At 48.8% G+C, this 16,628-nt stretch overlaps 1 protein-coding gene and 1 long non-coding RNA gene across 2 annotated transcripts in view; one reads left to right on the top strand and one right to left on the bottom strand.

Moving 5' to 3' along the window:
- LOC149359850 (uncharacterized) overlaps window positions 1–12,059 on the top strand; it is a 48,061-nt gene extending 36,002 nt beyond the window's left edge. Inside the window, exons 2-4 of the long non-coding RNA XR_016288812.1 lie at window positions 6,631–6,724; window positions 9,421–9,567; window positions 11,757–12,059. This is a non-coding gene — a long non-coding RNA (uncharacterized LOC149359850). The remainder of the gene's footprint in view (window positions 1–6,630; window positions 6,725–9,420; window positions 9,568–11,756) is intronic.
- Window positions 1–16,628, bottom strand: part of LOC149359849 (aquaporin AQPAe.a-like) — a 167,869-nt gene that overhangs the window by 41,103 nt on the left and 110,138 nt on the right. The window contains exon 4 of the mRNA XM_089571958.1: window positions 2,968–3,085. Within this exon, the coding sequence (XP_089428084.1) occupies window positions 2,968–3,085 (118 nt within the window). The remainder of the gene's footprint in view (window positions 1–2,967; window positions 3,086–16,628) is intronic.

Here is a 16,628-nt window from a genome sequence, read left to right as displayed (position 1 = left end):
GCCGAACTAGTGTGGACGTACACTGGGCCGGCCGGGTTCCTGGTGCTCATGCGCAGTAACATCCGGATAGTCCGGTATACGTCCACGCTAGCACGTACCCGCTATACCAAAACTCTCTGTCCATGACTCGGAGAAAGCGCGCACCACAGCGGAGCTCCCAAGAAGAAAAATCGCATTCGTTCTGTCGGAAGTCGCCCTCTATCGGCCATGCGCAAGGGGGCAGCTCGGGGACTGCAGATTCTCAGGGTCAACCGTGCCCGGCAAAGGGCCGCGCTTTCGTCACACACTGCGGCGGTGTCCACGTCTTAGCGCTACTTACTGGTCAGGTCACGTCTTACTTCGCTTCCCTAGGCCTCCCGATGCCCTCCCCCCCTTACTTTCTCCTCTCAACTCCCACGGCGCTGGCTGAGCTCCCGCATCGGACGTGCGCTCCACCGTACGCGTGCCCTGCACCGATAGTGGAGGTGGCGCGGACCCTTACAAATAAACGATGCTTGTCCCCGGAGAAAGGCGGCCGGGGTTCCTCTCTTTCAGCTTATCTTTGCGTTGTTCTCGCCCGTGCTGAATAAGGGGACGACCCGGAGTGTTCGGAGCGACATAGCCGTGTACAAATGTACCTGATGAGGTTGACGGATGAATTTGGCATTGATAAAGGAAAAGAATGAAGTCTCGGAGGAAGTTTACGGCGTCGCATGTCACAAAGGACATGCAATGCCTGCCTATAGTGCGCCAGAAAGGAAAATTATGTAAGGAAGATGTAGATCTACCACATTGACTATATTAATGTTGTCGTGAATTACAATGAACGTGCCTGAACTATTATGAATGCGCCTCAGGTTGCCTCGATGGCAGACGAAGAAGTTGACGACGAAGTGTGTCGGCGTGCGGCTCCAGCTCTCTGGCTGTGTAGACTGACTGTGGTTTTGCTGCCGTCCACTCAGCTGTTTGGTGAACTGTATCGCTGAGTTCACTAGTACGCGAACCCCCTTTCAATGTATTTACTATTTTGCTTGTTTCTCACATTGTCTTTGATTGACTTCATAATTTGTTTACTGTTTTGCTTTGTCTAGCTTTCTTTCTAGTTTTTATTCTTTTTTTCTCTCTTCTTGTTCTTTTTTTTGCCTTTTCTTATGTATGACAGTCGGACACTTGTATCCCCCCCCCCCCCCCCCCCCCCCTTATGTAATGTCCCCACGGGACCCTTAAGGGTTAATAAATGATGATGATGATTTTTCCGCGCAGTGTGCCTTCCTGGTAACCATGCATATTCTTACAAGCAGCAACAGCGGCATGCAACCTATGCATGTTCTCAATAATCGATACGGTGCGGCAAAAGTGCAGCACACACCCGACGGCCTACAACACCGGAAATGAACACAGCGCTGCTAGCAATTTTCATTCTGTGGCAAATGCATACATTTCAAACAGCATTTAATTCTTGACGAGCGAAGACAAGGAAGGGATATAAAGGTCATCGATCCGGTAAGGGCGCAAGATCGAGATAGTGAGTTAGAGAGCGAGTTTGTAAGCGAGAGAGTGAACGAGGGAGAGAGGGATTGAGCGAGCGAGTTGGTGGGATAGCGAGCGAGGGAGTGAGTTAGCAAACTATGTTCAGAGTAAACGCCGATAAAAAGCATCCTCAGTCCGGAGCCACAAACAAAGAACTGATGATTCCAATCAATGACCCAAATGATCAATAAGGTTTCCTCGAGGCAGTCAGCTTTTAAGAACAGCGACATCCATAAAACAAACACGTTTGTTGATGCAACCTGAGGCTCTTTGGACCATGACGAGGATGGATAAGAAAGAAAACGAAAAAAGAATGAAGGGAATATCGAGAGTGAAAGAAGCATAAAGAACAAAAGGCTAAACTCAAGCTCTCAAATCCTCGCAAACGTGCGTCATACGGCTCAGTCTCCGTAACTTTGGTCAGTAATGATTTCCTATGGAAGGAAAGTGAGTAAACTCGACCTTTTTTTTTTCTCGTCTTACGCTGCAAGTTTGCTATTATTCGCCTGCCTTTTTTTTTAGTTCTTGTAGCTATGACGCTTTGCCTGAAGTAAGAGAGAGAGAAAGGAATTTTAATGAGGGAAAGGTGGAGAGGTCGGCAAAATTTTGCAAGAGGAACATTTGTGTAATTCTCTGACTAAAGTAACGTTCATGGTTTATGGGGGTTTAACGTCCCAAAGCGACTCGGGATATGGGGAACGCCGCAGTAGAGGGCTCCGGCTAATTTCGACCACCTCGGTTCTTCAACGTGCACAGACATCGCACAGTACACGGGTCTCTAGCATTGCTCCTCCATCGAAATGCGACCACTGAGTCACTCCGACGGCTCTGAAGTAAGGATTTTGTAGTAATCATACCTAGTAAGTGGATAAAATTTGAATGCGGCATCGTACACGACACAGCACTTCGAGCAGCGCACCGAATCGTCAAACACACCACAAACCAAGCCATAAAGAAATGCTTTTCCGCATTGATGTACTATCGCGGAAGTATAATCGCTGATGTAGAGCAATCGTGATGGAACTGTGACACCTCCAATGCTCGTGCTTGTTACAATACGCCACCAGGATGAATTTTTCACTCCTGCCGCAATTTATGGCAGGGCTGCTTGCTGCACAGCACATGCTTCCATCGCTGCCATCAGTACGTTGGTTATTGTCGTACAATCATGGACAACCTAACCTGAAACGACGAAGCGGCGACCAAAACTACAGGTGGCGCCGTGCAGCGGTCAGAACATGAACCACTAACAAAAGAAACACCGGCACGAGAGTGCAAACAAGCGCCTCGTTACCTCGTTGTCGATTCGTGTTCCGGTGGCTGCAGGCAGCCACAAGCAATTTTTAGTCATCGTTCCATCATTTCAGGTTAGGCCGTCTGTGGATGTGGGATGGCGCCGAACAAGTTTGTCTGTGCGAGCTTTGCGAAGAAGCGCCAGCAGCGGGGAGTCGTACACACCTTTGTCGGCGTCCTCGAGCGTTTTCCTGAACGCCCGCGCCTGCTTCTTGGTGTCGAAGATGTACTCGTAGATGAGACCGGCCAGCAGGCCTCCGGACACGGGTCCGAACCAGTACACCTGCGAAGAACGGAGACGGAGGCTTTAGTGCGAACACCAGCGCTCAGAACTAACTGCATATCGACGACTATATGTGAGGGGAAAACAAGATTTGTCGCGCAAGCTATGGGCACAAAAATTAGGGGGACGCTTAAGCTTCGCCTTATTGTTGTTGTTGTTGTTGTAGCCTACGACAGAATGGCACATACCCACTCTGGGGGATCGGCCAAGAATCGGGTGGAAAAGGTTGGTACACGCGATAGTGCCTTCTTCCTCTTCTCATTCCTTTTCTTTCTCACTTCTGACCTAAACTCAAGTTGCAGCCGTAGTTCACTGGCACATATTTCTCGACAAACCTGATGCCACGAACGCCAGCATAGCTTCCTCGCCTAACGAACGGTCAGCAAGCCGCAAGCTTCGTGGTGAACGCGCCTTGGATGTGCGCTGCGTTATTCGCCGCTCACCGCATGATTCGTGCGTCCCTGCACGTCCTCACTGCGCCCGAACGAGACGAGGGGGAGGCGCTGCCGTCGCGCGCTATCTGTTGGGGCAGTGGCGTACATTGCGAGAAGGTTTTAGTGGGCGCCGCCAGATGGCGCTGCGTGCGCGCCAAGCGAAGAGGAAAAGTAGCGGAAACGTACTTTGCTATTCGCTTAACTGCGACTTCTGTAGTTTCCGTGCTCATAATTACTAATATACACCACAGCACATGTCTCCAACGCACACTTCTAAGACAGCCGCCGCGGTGGCTGAGTGGTTATGGTGCTCGGCTGCTGACCCGAAAGACGCGGGTTCGATCCCGGCCGCGGCGGTTGAATTTCTTTGGAAGAGAAATTCTAGAGGCCCATGTACTGTGCGATGTCAGAGCACGTTAAAGAACCCCAGGTGGTCGAAATTTCCGGAGCACTCCACTACGGCGTCTCTCATAGCCTTAGTCGCTTTGGGACGTTAAACCCCATAAACCAACCTAAACCAACTTCTAAGACAACACCGTATTCACTAGACGCACTTTTGTTCATTCCAAATCATTGAGCTGGTTTGCAGAGTGGTTAGCATGCTCGTCTCGCACTCCGGAGGCCCTGGTTCGATTCCCCAACTCGACAAATTTCCTGCTCGATTTTACTTATTAATGCTTCTGGAATTTTTTGCTCACGGCCAGCCGCCGACGACGACACCGGCTTTTCTGCGACACGGGGCCCTTGACACTGTTGGGTTAAAAGTTGTGCAGTGTGAAACGTGGCCACATATACTAATGTACTTAGGAACTAGCAAATCGCCCTAATTTCTGAGTGCCCTAAAAAAACTGTACACCAATGAAAAAAGTGTTTCGTCATCTGGTGATTTAATCATGTGTTATTGAAATTTGAAGTTGCTTCCTCACGTCGGTTGGCTTCTGCAGCAGCTAATCGCGCTTCCGTGCCTATTGTAGCTTATATTTCAGCGGTGCTTTGAGGAATGTGTTGGGAAAGACAATTTGAGAAAAAACTGTGAGGATGCCAGTCTTTATCCCAAGGAAAACAAACTGCACCGTCTTCGCCGAAATTAATCAAGCAAAAGGGTTTCTTTCTTAGCCGTGCAGCGGGGCATCTGTGGCACCCCTCAAGCTATAAAGGTTAGCTGGTTGCTTTTTGCAAAGACGGTACGTGGCATTACTAGTGTGTACCACGCATGGCTAGAGGCAATCACTAGGTAGTGAAGGCGGACGTTGGTGGTAAGGTAAGGTAGTGAAGGCGGACGTTGGCTTTGTCCAACAGTACAAGACGTGCCATTAGTTCATTTTTTTATTGCGAAAGCAATACTACTCCCAAGAACGGCCTTTCGCGTAGCGGCGGCCACTTGACACGTTTGACCTTTAGAATGGCCCCTAACGTCATACCGTGCCTAGTGACGTCACAGAGTGACGTCATACCAGGACCGAGAGACGAGCTACCAAATTGGCTCGTCGGGTAACGGCGGCCGCTTGCCACTCCTCCCGCTAGAGGCGCTAGTGACGTTATAGCGTGACGTCATACCAGGAGCGGGAGACGGCCTACCAACTCGGCTCGTCAGGTAACGGCGGCCGCTTGGAACGACGCGCCGCGCTCTTCCCACTAGAGGCGCTGCATATGCAGTATAAAACACCTGCTTTCGCAACCTACCAGGCTTAACCAAAGCTAAGCACCCGACATTTTTTATGCGAAGCATACTAGCCTCACAACCGAGCTCTTCCTTGCTGCGCCGCGCGCGGCCGCGTAGCTACCACTTGACCTACATCGGCGCACCACGTGATATGACGTCACAACAGCTGTGAAAGCTGGGGCTCAACTCGTGCGCTCGCATGCGGACGCGCAGCCTCCACCGGCGGCCTAAATCCCGCTCCTTCCGCTAGGGGCGCTGACGTCACAACAGCTGTGAAAGCCGGGGCTCAACTCGTGCGCTCGCTTGCGGACGCGCAGCCTCCGCCGGCGGTATGCTTCGCATCCTAGGCTTAACCATAAGCTAAGCGAGACCATTTTTTTGTTTAACTGCTACTTGAAGGATGTCGCAGAACGTGCCCGTGCAAGGAAATGCGTTCAATCATACAAAGCTATAATTGAACGTTTGAAAATCAAATTGGCTTTGCAGTTCAATAGGTTAGTGTGTTTGATCGCATTACATCTATTCAAGTATATTTTCTTAAAACATTACCGCAACCCGCCGCGACGGCTTAAGGGCAATGAAATTCGGCTGTTGAGACCACCTTCCAGGCCGCCCCGTTTCAATAAAGGTGAAATGCAAAAAATTACAGACGATCATCACTGCGACTGAAGTGGCAGAGCATGCGTCAGCATTAGTGTCCTCCACGGACGGAGCTGCCGTTGACGGGTTCAGACCGTGCTAGGGTGGCGTGATCCAATGCGTCAATCATTGTATGATGCGCCATACCCCCTCCACTTCTCCCCAGGCTCCATCCGTCACCGTCAACAAACAAACAAAATGAATGTTCAAATACATAGATTGTTGAATGTGACGTTCTACCAAGCGAACTTCAGTCGTTCACACTCGCACGCACAGGAACGCTCATTTGAGTAAAACGAGAGGGGAAAGCAATCCAACAGAAGCAATAAACTTGTGAATCCAGGCTACTGCATTTTACCCAAGCATGCGAAGGGGTACAGGAAGCGAGCCACGGGCGGCGCACAAAGGGACATTGTTTTAACCGAAGTCCGCTCTCAAAACGCGTCATGCCCGTTGGGACAAAAGCCGCCCGGCGACAGGAAATGGGGAAGGCGCGAGGGGGAAAAAAGGAAGCGGAGGCAGGATATGGGAAAAGAGCGGAAGCGCGGGGCTGGAGCGGAAACAAAGGGGCCCCCCGACAGGGACTCATCGTGCCGCTCCTTTCTGTCTCGTCCCTGTGGTGACTGTGCCGGGGCGCCCGGCGCCTTCACCACGCGGCACGTTTGCACGTCGTGGACGCGGCGCGGACGCCTGACAGTGCATTTTCAGGCAGCCACTCGCCCACTGTGATAATTTGGAAGGGCTTGAGAGCAACTCTCACGACCGTCGGCGCGGCCAGTCAGAGATAATCTCCCATTTTTGTTTCCTAGGTCCTCGTCGGCTTCAACGACCTCTTGGCTTGATTTCTGCCTGCCCTCTCGTGCCGTCTCGTCAAAGTGGTGACTGCGACGCCAGGACGCACGGGTACGCGACACTTTCAAAAGAAGGCATGGCGTAGCAAGGGAAAGGGCAGCACTGTGCCGAACAGTCGTTTACGTTCGTACAATCTTTGTCAAAAGCATACAGTCAAAGGGGTTTGCTTCCAAGCCGTGTAGGGGGGCTCTTAATGGGGTCCAGAAACACAATTTTAGTTGACTGTTCTGCCTGTTGATCATACAGTGAGTTAAAATGGTGAAATTAGCGTCGGTAATACCGCGTATACTCCGTTTTTTAATATTTTAATATCCTCCCAAAAACAAATTCATGGCTCTGATGGTGTCCCCACACAGTGGCGGGTTTTAGCAGCGGATATGACATCACCTGGCGCGAGCTTGATGATTGGACAAACAGTAAATATACTGCAAATTGTGTGAATAAATAGAGACACATTTTGTCACCTGTCGGTGTTTTATAATAGCTCAACAAAAACAACTTGTTTGTCTTAGAAGCGCTGCAAAGCAAGTAAAATAAAAATACACCACCAGGGGCTCTGGCATGGAAACGACGCTGCCAGTCTCAGCAAGACCGAGTTACAGAGAGCAGGCAACCATGGAGTGCAAACTTCCGCGACGTGCTCTGGCAGGCTGTTTTGATTGGTCGTGCCAGGTGCCGTCATTGGGAGAGCGAAATAGGAGTGGGAAGCCCCGGCAAAATCGAGTTGAGGGCAGCGTTTTGTTTGCTTGTATTTTGAAATTTCAGAAGAATGGCCTGAGGGGCGAGTTGGTGCATGATGAAATGAACGGCGGCGCAACAAGAAGAACACAACAAGAGAGGGGACACCACATGCGCACACTACCAACTGTTTTATTGCATGGAAAGGAGGCATATTTAAACATACAGCTCAGGCATGACACTAATCGCATTATCGCTCAGAACCCAACACGTGGAAAAGAAACAGCAACATCAGGATAAAAGAAAAAAGAAAAAACCCTTAACCTCTGCAGAAAAAACGAAAAGATTTTGATAACAGAACTTTGAGCAGGCCATCTCGTAGCAAAAGCAGAGTCAAACAATCGTAGCAAAGCCAGAGTCAAACAAGAGAAGCAAAAGCAGTCAAAAAAATAAAAAATACAATCGTAGCAAAGGCAGTTTTTTCTGCAGAGGTTAAGGGTCTTTTCTTTTATCCTGATGTTGCTGTTTCTCTTCCACGTGTTGGGTTCTGAGCGATAACGCGATTAGTGTCATGCCTGAGCTGTATGTTTAAATATGCCTCCTTTCCATGCAATAAAACAGTTGGTAGTGTGCGCATGTGGTGTCCCCTCTCTTGTTGTGTTCTTCTTGTTGCGCCGCCGTTCATTTCATTTTGAAATTTCTTCACTGAATAACTCCCGTTCCTGGGCGTCGATTCCTGTCATTCTTTTTAAGTCAACATCTGTGTGACATAAATAATCCACCTGAAGTATAGCCGGTATCACCCCAAGCAGTGTTTCGCAGTCCCTTTAAGCATATCTGACAGTCCTAAGCTTAGGAGGGTTGAGGACTTAAGTTACCCCCTCCTTGGTGAGATTAGAGCCCCAGAATATGCAAAAGGAGCCGCGCAGCAGGGCTCATAAACAGACCCCTAGGGCTGTATACTTTTGACAAAGACTGTACGTGCATACAAAAAACGCGAACTCCCAAGCAAGGCAGCAAAGAGGAAGCAGCAATTCTGATGCAGCAAGGAGGGAACAGAAGTTCTTTATGATGTAACAAGTTTGAGTATTCGAAGAAAAACCCACACAGATGAGAACTATTGTATCTCATTTTTCATGCGCGACACCAGAGGTAGAAATCTGTTGCAGCCCCCTCTCGTAACCCCGCACTTCAGTGCGCCTACTAGCTGACAGTGCGAAATTAGCAAGAATCAATCAGTCAATTACACAGAAAAAAAAAACAGCAGATTCTCATTTATCGAACGATTCACGGTTACTGCCCCTTTCCTGTAAGACCATTAGGGGCACGTTTTTGTTTCCGCTGAGGGGGAAACACGCAAAAGATGTGCCACTCACTCAACTTCTGTCGTCTTACGAATGAATGCGCGTCTTCTAAAAGACACTGCCGGAACCGCTGCGATAGCTTGGACAGCGCGAGCTGTAGCCTTCTCAAGTGTTGCCGTATGCTCTCCTACTCTGCACATTATGTAGTGCGCAGCGTTTCGCTGAAAGGTGCAAAAGCAGTTCCACGCGTCTTTTCATTGCTAATGCAACAGTTGGAGAAGTGAAGCAAGAAACACGCTATACGGCGCCCCAGTGCCTCCCCTCAAATGCGTTTCGAGAGCAAACGGTCACCACTCTTATTTTGGTCGTCCGTCAACCAAGCTCTATTGGTTTCTAAGATAGAAACACTACGATGCAAAAGGCTCGAACGCAAGCGCTATTGCTGTCTACTCTAGTCCCTGTCCCTGTATGCATGCAACCAACACCACAACGATAAAAGGAAAACTCCTGTCGTTCGTCGCGGTGCCAGCTAGAAGCTGAAGTCCCTAAGGAATAACCGTTTGACTGCATGACTAACTATTCTAAATCACAGTGGCTATGCGTACACACGTAGGATGATTACTGTGACCTCGAAGCTACCACCTTCACTCAGGACGCCATTTTGTTCCTTATTTTTCCCTGTTACTGCTACACCTGGAAAGTGGGCAGAATACTGCGTCTCCTCGTTTTGCCGCTTTAATTTTTTTTTGCTCCCACCGCCTATAGAAAGGCAACCAACGCCGACGCTGCAGAGCAATCAATGCTGACTCATTCCACCGGTTCAAGCATTGCCAGCGCGCCAATGGCGGTGAAGACACGAGCCCTCCGGAGACCCGCTCCCTTGAAGAGTTCCCGGATGACGCCACGCACTTGGTAAGCTGCACAGATGTCGCGTCGTTTAAATTGCGCTTTAGACGCAGGAAAAGACTGCGTGAAATAAGGCCCCGCAGAAAAAAAGCATACAAAAAAAACATTTCCGAGTCCACGAGGCACCCACAGTGGCTGCAGCGATTCTCGACCCGGGCTCCCGTTTAGGGAGACCTTTTCCCCAAAGCTGAAGCGACGCGCCCAGCGCTCGGGGCGTGTCGTTCCAGTGCTCGCGCTGCCGCCTATTTAAGGCGCAATTAAGTGGAGAGGAAAGGAGAGGGGGCGGCTCGCTTATTAAGCGAGACATTAGCACCGCTCAAGTGGGAAGCGGGGAACAGAGCTTCCCGAGCTAAGCCATCAAACTACTCTCCCAATTTTTTTTTATACATTTTGCTTAGCGAAGTGGGGACGAAGAGGCGGCGGCGGTGGAACGCGATGCAAATTTTTCAAACTTGCAACTCGCACGTGTTCGTCGTAGCGCTCCCTTCCCTAACCACCCGCGACAGTCCAGCACCCACTCACTACCTCTTTTAAACTCCTCCCTCTCCTTCTTGACGCGCTTTCAACCCACGCAACTTTCCACGACGGTAGAACTTTCCACCTCGGAGCATCCGTGGCTGGCTGCATCGCGAGGGGGGGGGGGGGGGGGGGGTAATTACTGCAGAACAGGCGCGTGAAAGTGGCCTGGCGGGTCGTCTATACAGTTTTACGTGTACCTGGGTCATGGTGTGCCTGGTGCAGACGGTTCGGCTCCAAGCACAAACTGTAGCCGGGAAAATTACGAGTTTGAGCACTTAGCGTAGAGAACACCGAGGGTGAAGTGTGCCGGTCGTCGTAACTAGGCGTGCATTCACTTTGAAGCCAGGGGTTAGTTACTCTAACTTGAGTAGACTGAGATAAAAGTGAAAGCAAGGCAAAGGTGGAACAGATGTTCCCGCGCAAAGCACTCGTCGCAACTGGTCGAGCTCAGAGGTACGAAAAATAAAGTTTGTAGTAAGAGAGTAATTACTCATTAGCATCCATCCAATTGGAGCTACACGGCTACAAAGAAAAGGTATGTAGCTTTCACAGAAACTTCGTGTTTGAAGAAACTTTTGTCTTCTTCTGGGGTACTAACCCGGGACCACCGCCTCAGAGGGGCAGTCGCTTTACCAACTGAGCTAACCGTGATGGCTAGCATGATGAAGTAAAAGAGCGAATTGATCAACAGCTCGAAGTGGGAACGGTGTCGGGCAAGTGCTAAGGGAATAACCCAATGTAGAGTGGATTTGTAATAAGCGCATAACTACTCATTAGCATCCACCCGAGCGCAGCCATGCGACTACAAATTAAAGCTATGCAGCTTCCACAATAACTTCGTAGTTTCCCCCCCCAAAAAAAGTTCCGGTCAGGGGACGCATTTTTTCCCCTTCAAGCTTGAGAGATTTCCTTAAACATCGCACTATTTCTCAAAATTGCTTTTTACGCACGCCGAAAGAACACTTCCCGCACTGTGCGGCACGGGGTAGACAAACTCTCTATATTAATTTTTTTACCACCAAGGGCTTTACCAAGCACCGAACAAAGCCGCAGTACACAGGTCCTTTCGCATTTCACCTCCATCGAAACATGAAGCCACTGCCAGAATTGAACCCGCGACTTCGCGCCCAGCATCCGTAAGCCAAAGCCGCTGAGCAAACGCGTTAAGATTAGACTGTAGAAAGGCTTAGCATAGCTCTACCATCCGCCTTTACCGCATACCGGCAGTGCGCATTCGCAGGCGGCTCTAAGGGGCCAGTTGCACCCTTAAGTGTCCCGCACCTCGCCCGTCGGGGTTCGTCTGCGCATGCGCTGCTGGCGGCAGGTGGTATACGGTAGCGGTGGAGAGTACAGGTGATGTGCTCAATGTTCCTAGTTTGAACATAGCGTGTAGGGTATACCGTTACCGCATACCACGGCGACCAGCCGCCAGTAGCCAACGGGTGGCCAACACTCAACAGACCAAGTGCGGTTCATATGTAAACGCATCTGAAACCACGGGTTCATCTGCGTACTCGCACTGGCGGCTGGCAGAGTGTGTACCAAGCTAAAGTTTTCTAACTTTCCAATGGTCGGAAAGCTTGGATTTGAATGAAAAAAAATAGTGAATATAAATTCGAATTTCCTTCTTTCAAACAATAGCTACATTTTTACTGTTTTTTTTTGTCGCTTTTCAGCCTAATTTCCTTCTGCAAATGACTGTACAAGCCCAAGCTGCAGCTGTCTTCGTTTCCGCCTGACTACTTCCCGCAAGCTGGCTTTGTTACATGACGGGTAATTGCGAGGTGGAGAACGCTTTCCAGGAGAGAAGAAATAAAAGAGCAGGAAAAAAAGACAAAGAATAGCTGCGACAGTTTGATTCTTCAGGCAGTAAAGACCCAGCCAAAAACTGAGCACTGTGTACAGGATACATGGAGAGAGAGAGAAAGTTGGATGACAATTGGAAGCGGGAACAATGAAAGACGCACTGCAGAAGTGGAGACAACCGGGCTAAGTGGGGTGAAATTTTACGCTATATACTCTTTGGCGAATATATGCAATCTCTTTTTATACAAATACAAATCAGTTGCGAGTCAGCACGTGTCCGCTTGCTTTCTTTCTACGACTTCCTCTTTCATGCTGTACGTTTCCTAAATGAGACGCGGCTGTCCGGAAACACACGGAAGAGGAGGCCATAACGAAGAAACAAATACAAAAAAAGCCCGAAACATAGCGGCAAACAAACGCGACTTTAAGCGGAAATTCGGGGCAGGACAAAATAAGCAAGAATGGTAAACCAGTCGGTCAATAGTTATGAGTAAGAGTCCTGACCTAACAACGCATAGCGCACAAACCACAAAAATATTCTCAAAGCCCGTCTCTCGTTGGCAGTGGCATCTGTTGGACATCGTTATCTCTCTTCGGTACCGCGCCCTGAGGACACACAAAGAGCGACGGACAGTCGTTAGGCGCGTCTTGCTGTCCCGTGCAGGTTGCTCACCAGCCAAAGATATCCGTGTTGAAAAGCGTAGAAAACAAAGTAGCCCTCCTTTGTACGTTTTTTTTCCTGCCAGCTGGCGAAAGCGCATGGAGGACTACTGGGTGAAGCAAAGAGAGACGTCAAATACACCCGGAACATACTAACCAGTGCGTCGAAACCGTATGATCACAGCTATTAAGTTTTCCAGGCACCCACCTCAGTGCCCCAGTGGTTACGACGTTCTACACTTGGACCTGTGGTCAGTTAGACTATGCGCACGCCTGAACATGGCGTGCGCATTAACTTTTCGTCGTGAGGTCGAAGCTACCGCTAGTTAAGCAAAGGCTCAACACACAGAATGAAACAAAGCCCCAGGCAGAACATACAACGTAAGGAAAAGTAATTTAGCCGACCGCCATAGTGGTTCACGTTCTGAAAAAAAAAAAAAAAATTGAATAAAAAGGGCATAGGTCACACTAGTTCAAACGCATAAAGGCATTAAGTCTCTACGCGTTGAAGCGTTGTGTTTTCGGTCTTAGACGAGAACGATGCGTTGGAAAAACTCAATTACGGAACACATTCTGCCGTGAAAAATCGATGCTCCGATGGGTGCGGACGGCTCCGGAGTGCTTCCCATAAGGGGGGCTGCCGATGCTCGGCAGGACACTCGCGTTAAGCCAGGCAATAGCGGAGCCGCTTGAGGAAGACGATAAGCAGCAGAGGAGGCAAGTAATGGGAAATCCTTACATGTGGAAATCAATAGAGCCTTCATTTCGCAGCCTGGAATAAGGCAGCCGTACGAAGCCTGCTTTCGCAAGAAGACTTCTTCAACTTGAGATAGAAAAAGTCTCTCCCCCCCCCCCCTTTAGAAGTACCGTATACATGCGGGTAAGGGCCGCACATTTAAAAAAATATATCTACATACGCGGTATATATGCGGTACATTGCATATCTATACCATATACCTAATATATACGGTATATTGTATAGGGTAGCTGTTCATTAATTATTTCACGGCAGTACATGCTTTGTTGGCTGCAATAAAGCTCCCCTATGTGCTTTCATGCTAGAAGTGATAGCGATAGCGAACTCCCCCTGCCGACAAAACTGCGCTTACGATTATCGTGTCCTCGTGAATTTCATGGTCACAAATGCCGCATTCTAAAGGGTCACGATACAGCTATCATTACACTTCTTCGGTTCGGAGGAGCCGAAAAAACTTAGTACTTTTTCTTCTTTTTTTTTAAGTACATCTCGTGACCTGACCAACGGTATGATGCTGGTTAACAAGATATAAAAAAAACCTTTTCACTAAACAATAAACAAATTAGTTTTGGTATTAGAAACGACAAAAAAGGCGTGCAAGGCACAAGAGTCACACACAAAGAAAAACGAACAAAAGCGCGAGGCTTTGCCAATAGGTTTCATTTCCGCGTCTGCAAAGTCCTCACAGTAAGGCTAACCACATAGAGCTTGCCCGTAGTAGACTCCCTTGAAGCAAAGAACCAATTAAATTAAGAGCATGAACTAGGACGTCAATTAGTAAAACGAGCTTTTGGGCAAGTTGGTCACTTTGCTTCCACATAACTGCAGCATAAAAAATGACGAGCACAAAGGAAGAAACACCTACGACACCGACAAACGCTGCTTTTTTTTTACTCACAGCTGATTTTATTTCGCCAGCAATGGGAAATATAAAGGTTCCGCCGCGAATGCGCGTGCAGGAAAGTACACGTGCCAGCATCAACAACAACAACAAAAAAACATTATCACACCGTGAGATACATCTTATCGTGTGGCAGAGAAAAGGTCACATTCTGCTTTATACAAATGAATAGAAGTTTAGTTTAGTTTAGTTTATGGGGTTTAACGTCCCAAAGCGACTAAGGCTATGAGAGACGCCGTAGTGGAGGGCTCCGGAAATTTCGACCGCCTGGGGTTCTTTAACGTGCACTGACATCGCACAGTACACGGGCCTCTAGAATTTCTCCTCCAAAGAAATTCAGCCGCCGCGGCCGGGATCGAACCCGTGTCTTTCGGTTCAGTAGCCGAGCACCATAACCACTGAGCCACCGCGGCGGCTAAATGAATAGAAGTATCGCTTACGCAAAAATCGCCCTTTTTCTTTATATGGTAAGCTTCCAGTAGTTCACGTGCAGTTTTCACGTAGTAGTTTCCACGTGCAGTAGTTCACGTCGTAGGTGTTTCTTCCTTTGTGCTCGTAATTTTTACGCTGCAGTTATGTGGTAGGCCGTCATTGTGTTGGAAACGTGGTTTAGCCCTCCTATAGAACCTACCTATAGCTTCCAGGTGACAATGTGACAAGTGTCCCAAAGCCGGGACAACTGCGCATTAAGGCACGAATGGACAAGGACAAAGGAACACGGACGTCCGGAACAAGCTCATTCTCATTGCATGCCCCTATCCTTCCCCAGCAATACCATTGTCCTCAGGCCCCAACCTGCGAAAGAATTCTACCGGACACAACATCCGCTCTGAGAACAGCAAGGAGTGGCCCTCAATACAACACAGTGATCACAAAGGAGGCAGAAAAACAAGAGATAGAACAGATCTTTCTTTTCTTCCATCCCTGACAGCGGAACAGCGCTTTCACATTACTTGCTCAGCGACGTGGATGAAAGCTGCTTAGGCCTACAAGGCCTTAGGGACGTGTGAGTGGTAACACAAGCAGCCGCTTCATTTGTCGAGTATGGCCTATTCCTCACTAACAAGGCGTAACGGCACGCTCGTGAATAACTCCTCCTTTGCAACGACCGGCGGCAGTATCGGTATCGATGACTTATCGCTTACTATCGTATGCCATGTTTTCTCTTCTAGCAATCTATGCTTATGCACTTATAATGAAATGACAGTGCAGAAGATTTCATCAGCTGTTAATACTATTGCGTTATTACTAAGCTGTTGATACTAAATTTTGGTTTTGGTTTTTATGGGGTTTAACGTCCCAAAGCGACTAAGGCTATGTGAGACACCGTAGTGGAGGGCTCCGGAAATTTCGACCACCTGGGGTTCTTTAATGTGCACTGACATCGCACAGTACACGGGCCTCTAGAATTTCTCCTCCAAAGAAATTCAACCGCCGCGGCCGGGATCGAACCCACGTCTTTCGGTTTGGTTTGGTTTATGGGGTTTAACGTCCCAAAGCGACTAAGGCTATGACAGACGCCGTAGTGGAGGGCTCCGGAAATTTCGACCACCTGGGGTTCTTTAACGTGCACTGACCTCACACAGTACACGGGCCTCGAATTTCTCCTCCAAAGAAATTCAGCCGCCGCGGCCGGGATCGAACCCGCGTCTTTCGGGCCAGCAGCCGAGCGCCATAGCCACTGAGCCACCGCGGCGGCTGTTGATACTAAATTACCAATGCTTTGGTTAAAAAGGTGAAACAGCACTTAGGTGTGGCCATGCGTTGCCTTCACGTTGTTTCAGATAGAGGGAAGAGTAGAGCGCAGTAAAGTTAGCTGCATGCGCGATTTATTTAACTGTATTAAGTATTCTGCGACATTAGCTACACTTTTCTTCCCGGAAACAGCGTAGCGTTGTAGACATATTAGCTGAAGGCCAACAGCTAACCAGCTGATAAATTTCCAAATCTGTTCCCAACAAAACAAAGGCTTGCTACTGCTTGCTCCGCTGTTACGCTCCTGGCCAGAGGCGGAAGTTAACGGACAAAAAAACAACAAAAAAACAACAATTAAACGAAGACAAGAAAAGCACAAGTAAGGCACAATGAATTCCTCGGAATTACAGTTGTATTCATTCAAGTGGCTCTTTTACGTACATCCGTAAACTTCCGTAATGAACAAAATAGCCCTAATCGAATTTCGAGCCAATCACAGATCGATCGAATGCGCGAACAGCTTCGAAAAACTCGGCTTCTAAAGCGGTAACGCTTGCTGCACGCATCGTTAATAAAGAAACTGCGCGAATGAGGAGACGGAACACACAGTGTACTATGGACTGTATCCTTGCACTTCAGAGCATGTCTCTGGGCTCAGTGTAACATGCTATGTCCGACATTCCTGACTGAAACAAATATTCTGAGGAGAAGCTATGAAAAAGAGGCACG

This window comes from Amblyomma mixtum, chromosome 2, assembly GCF_055824585.1.
Source record: "Amblyomma mixtum isolate Tamu chromosome 2, ASM5582458v1, whole genome shotgun sequence".
Lineage (NCBI taxonomy): Eukaryota > Metazoa > Arthropoda > Arachnida > Ixodida > Ixodidae > Amblyomma > Amblyomma mixtum.
The sequence above is the reverse complement of the archived record's forward strand: the minus strand, read 5'-3'. Positions and strand labels throughout refer to the sequence as shown.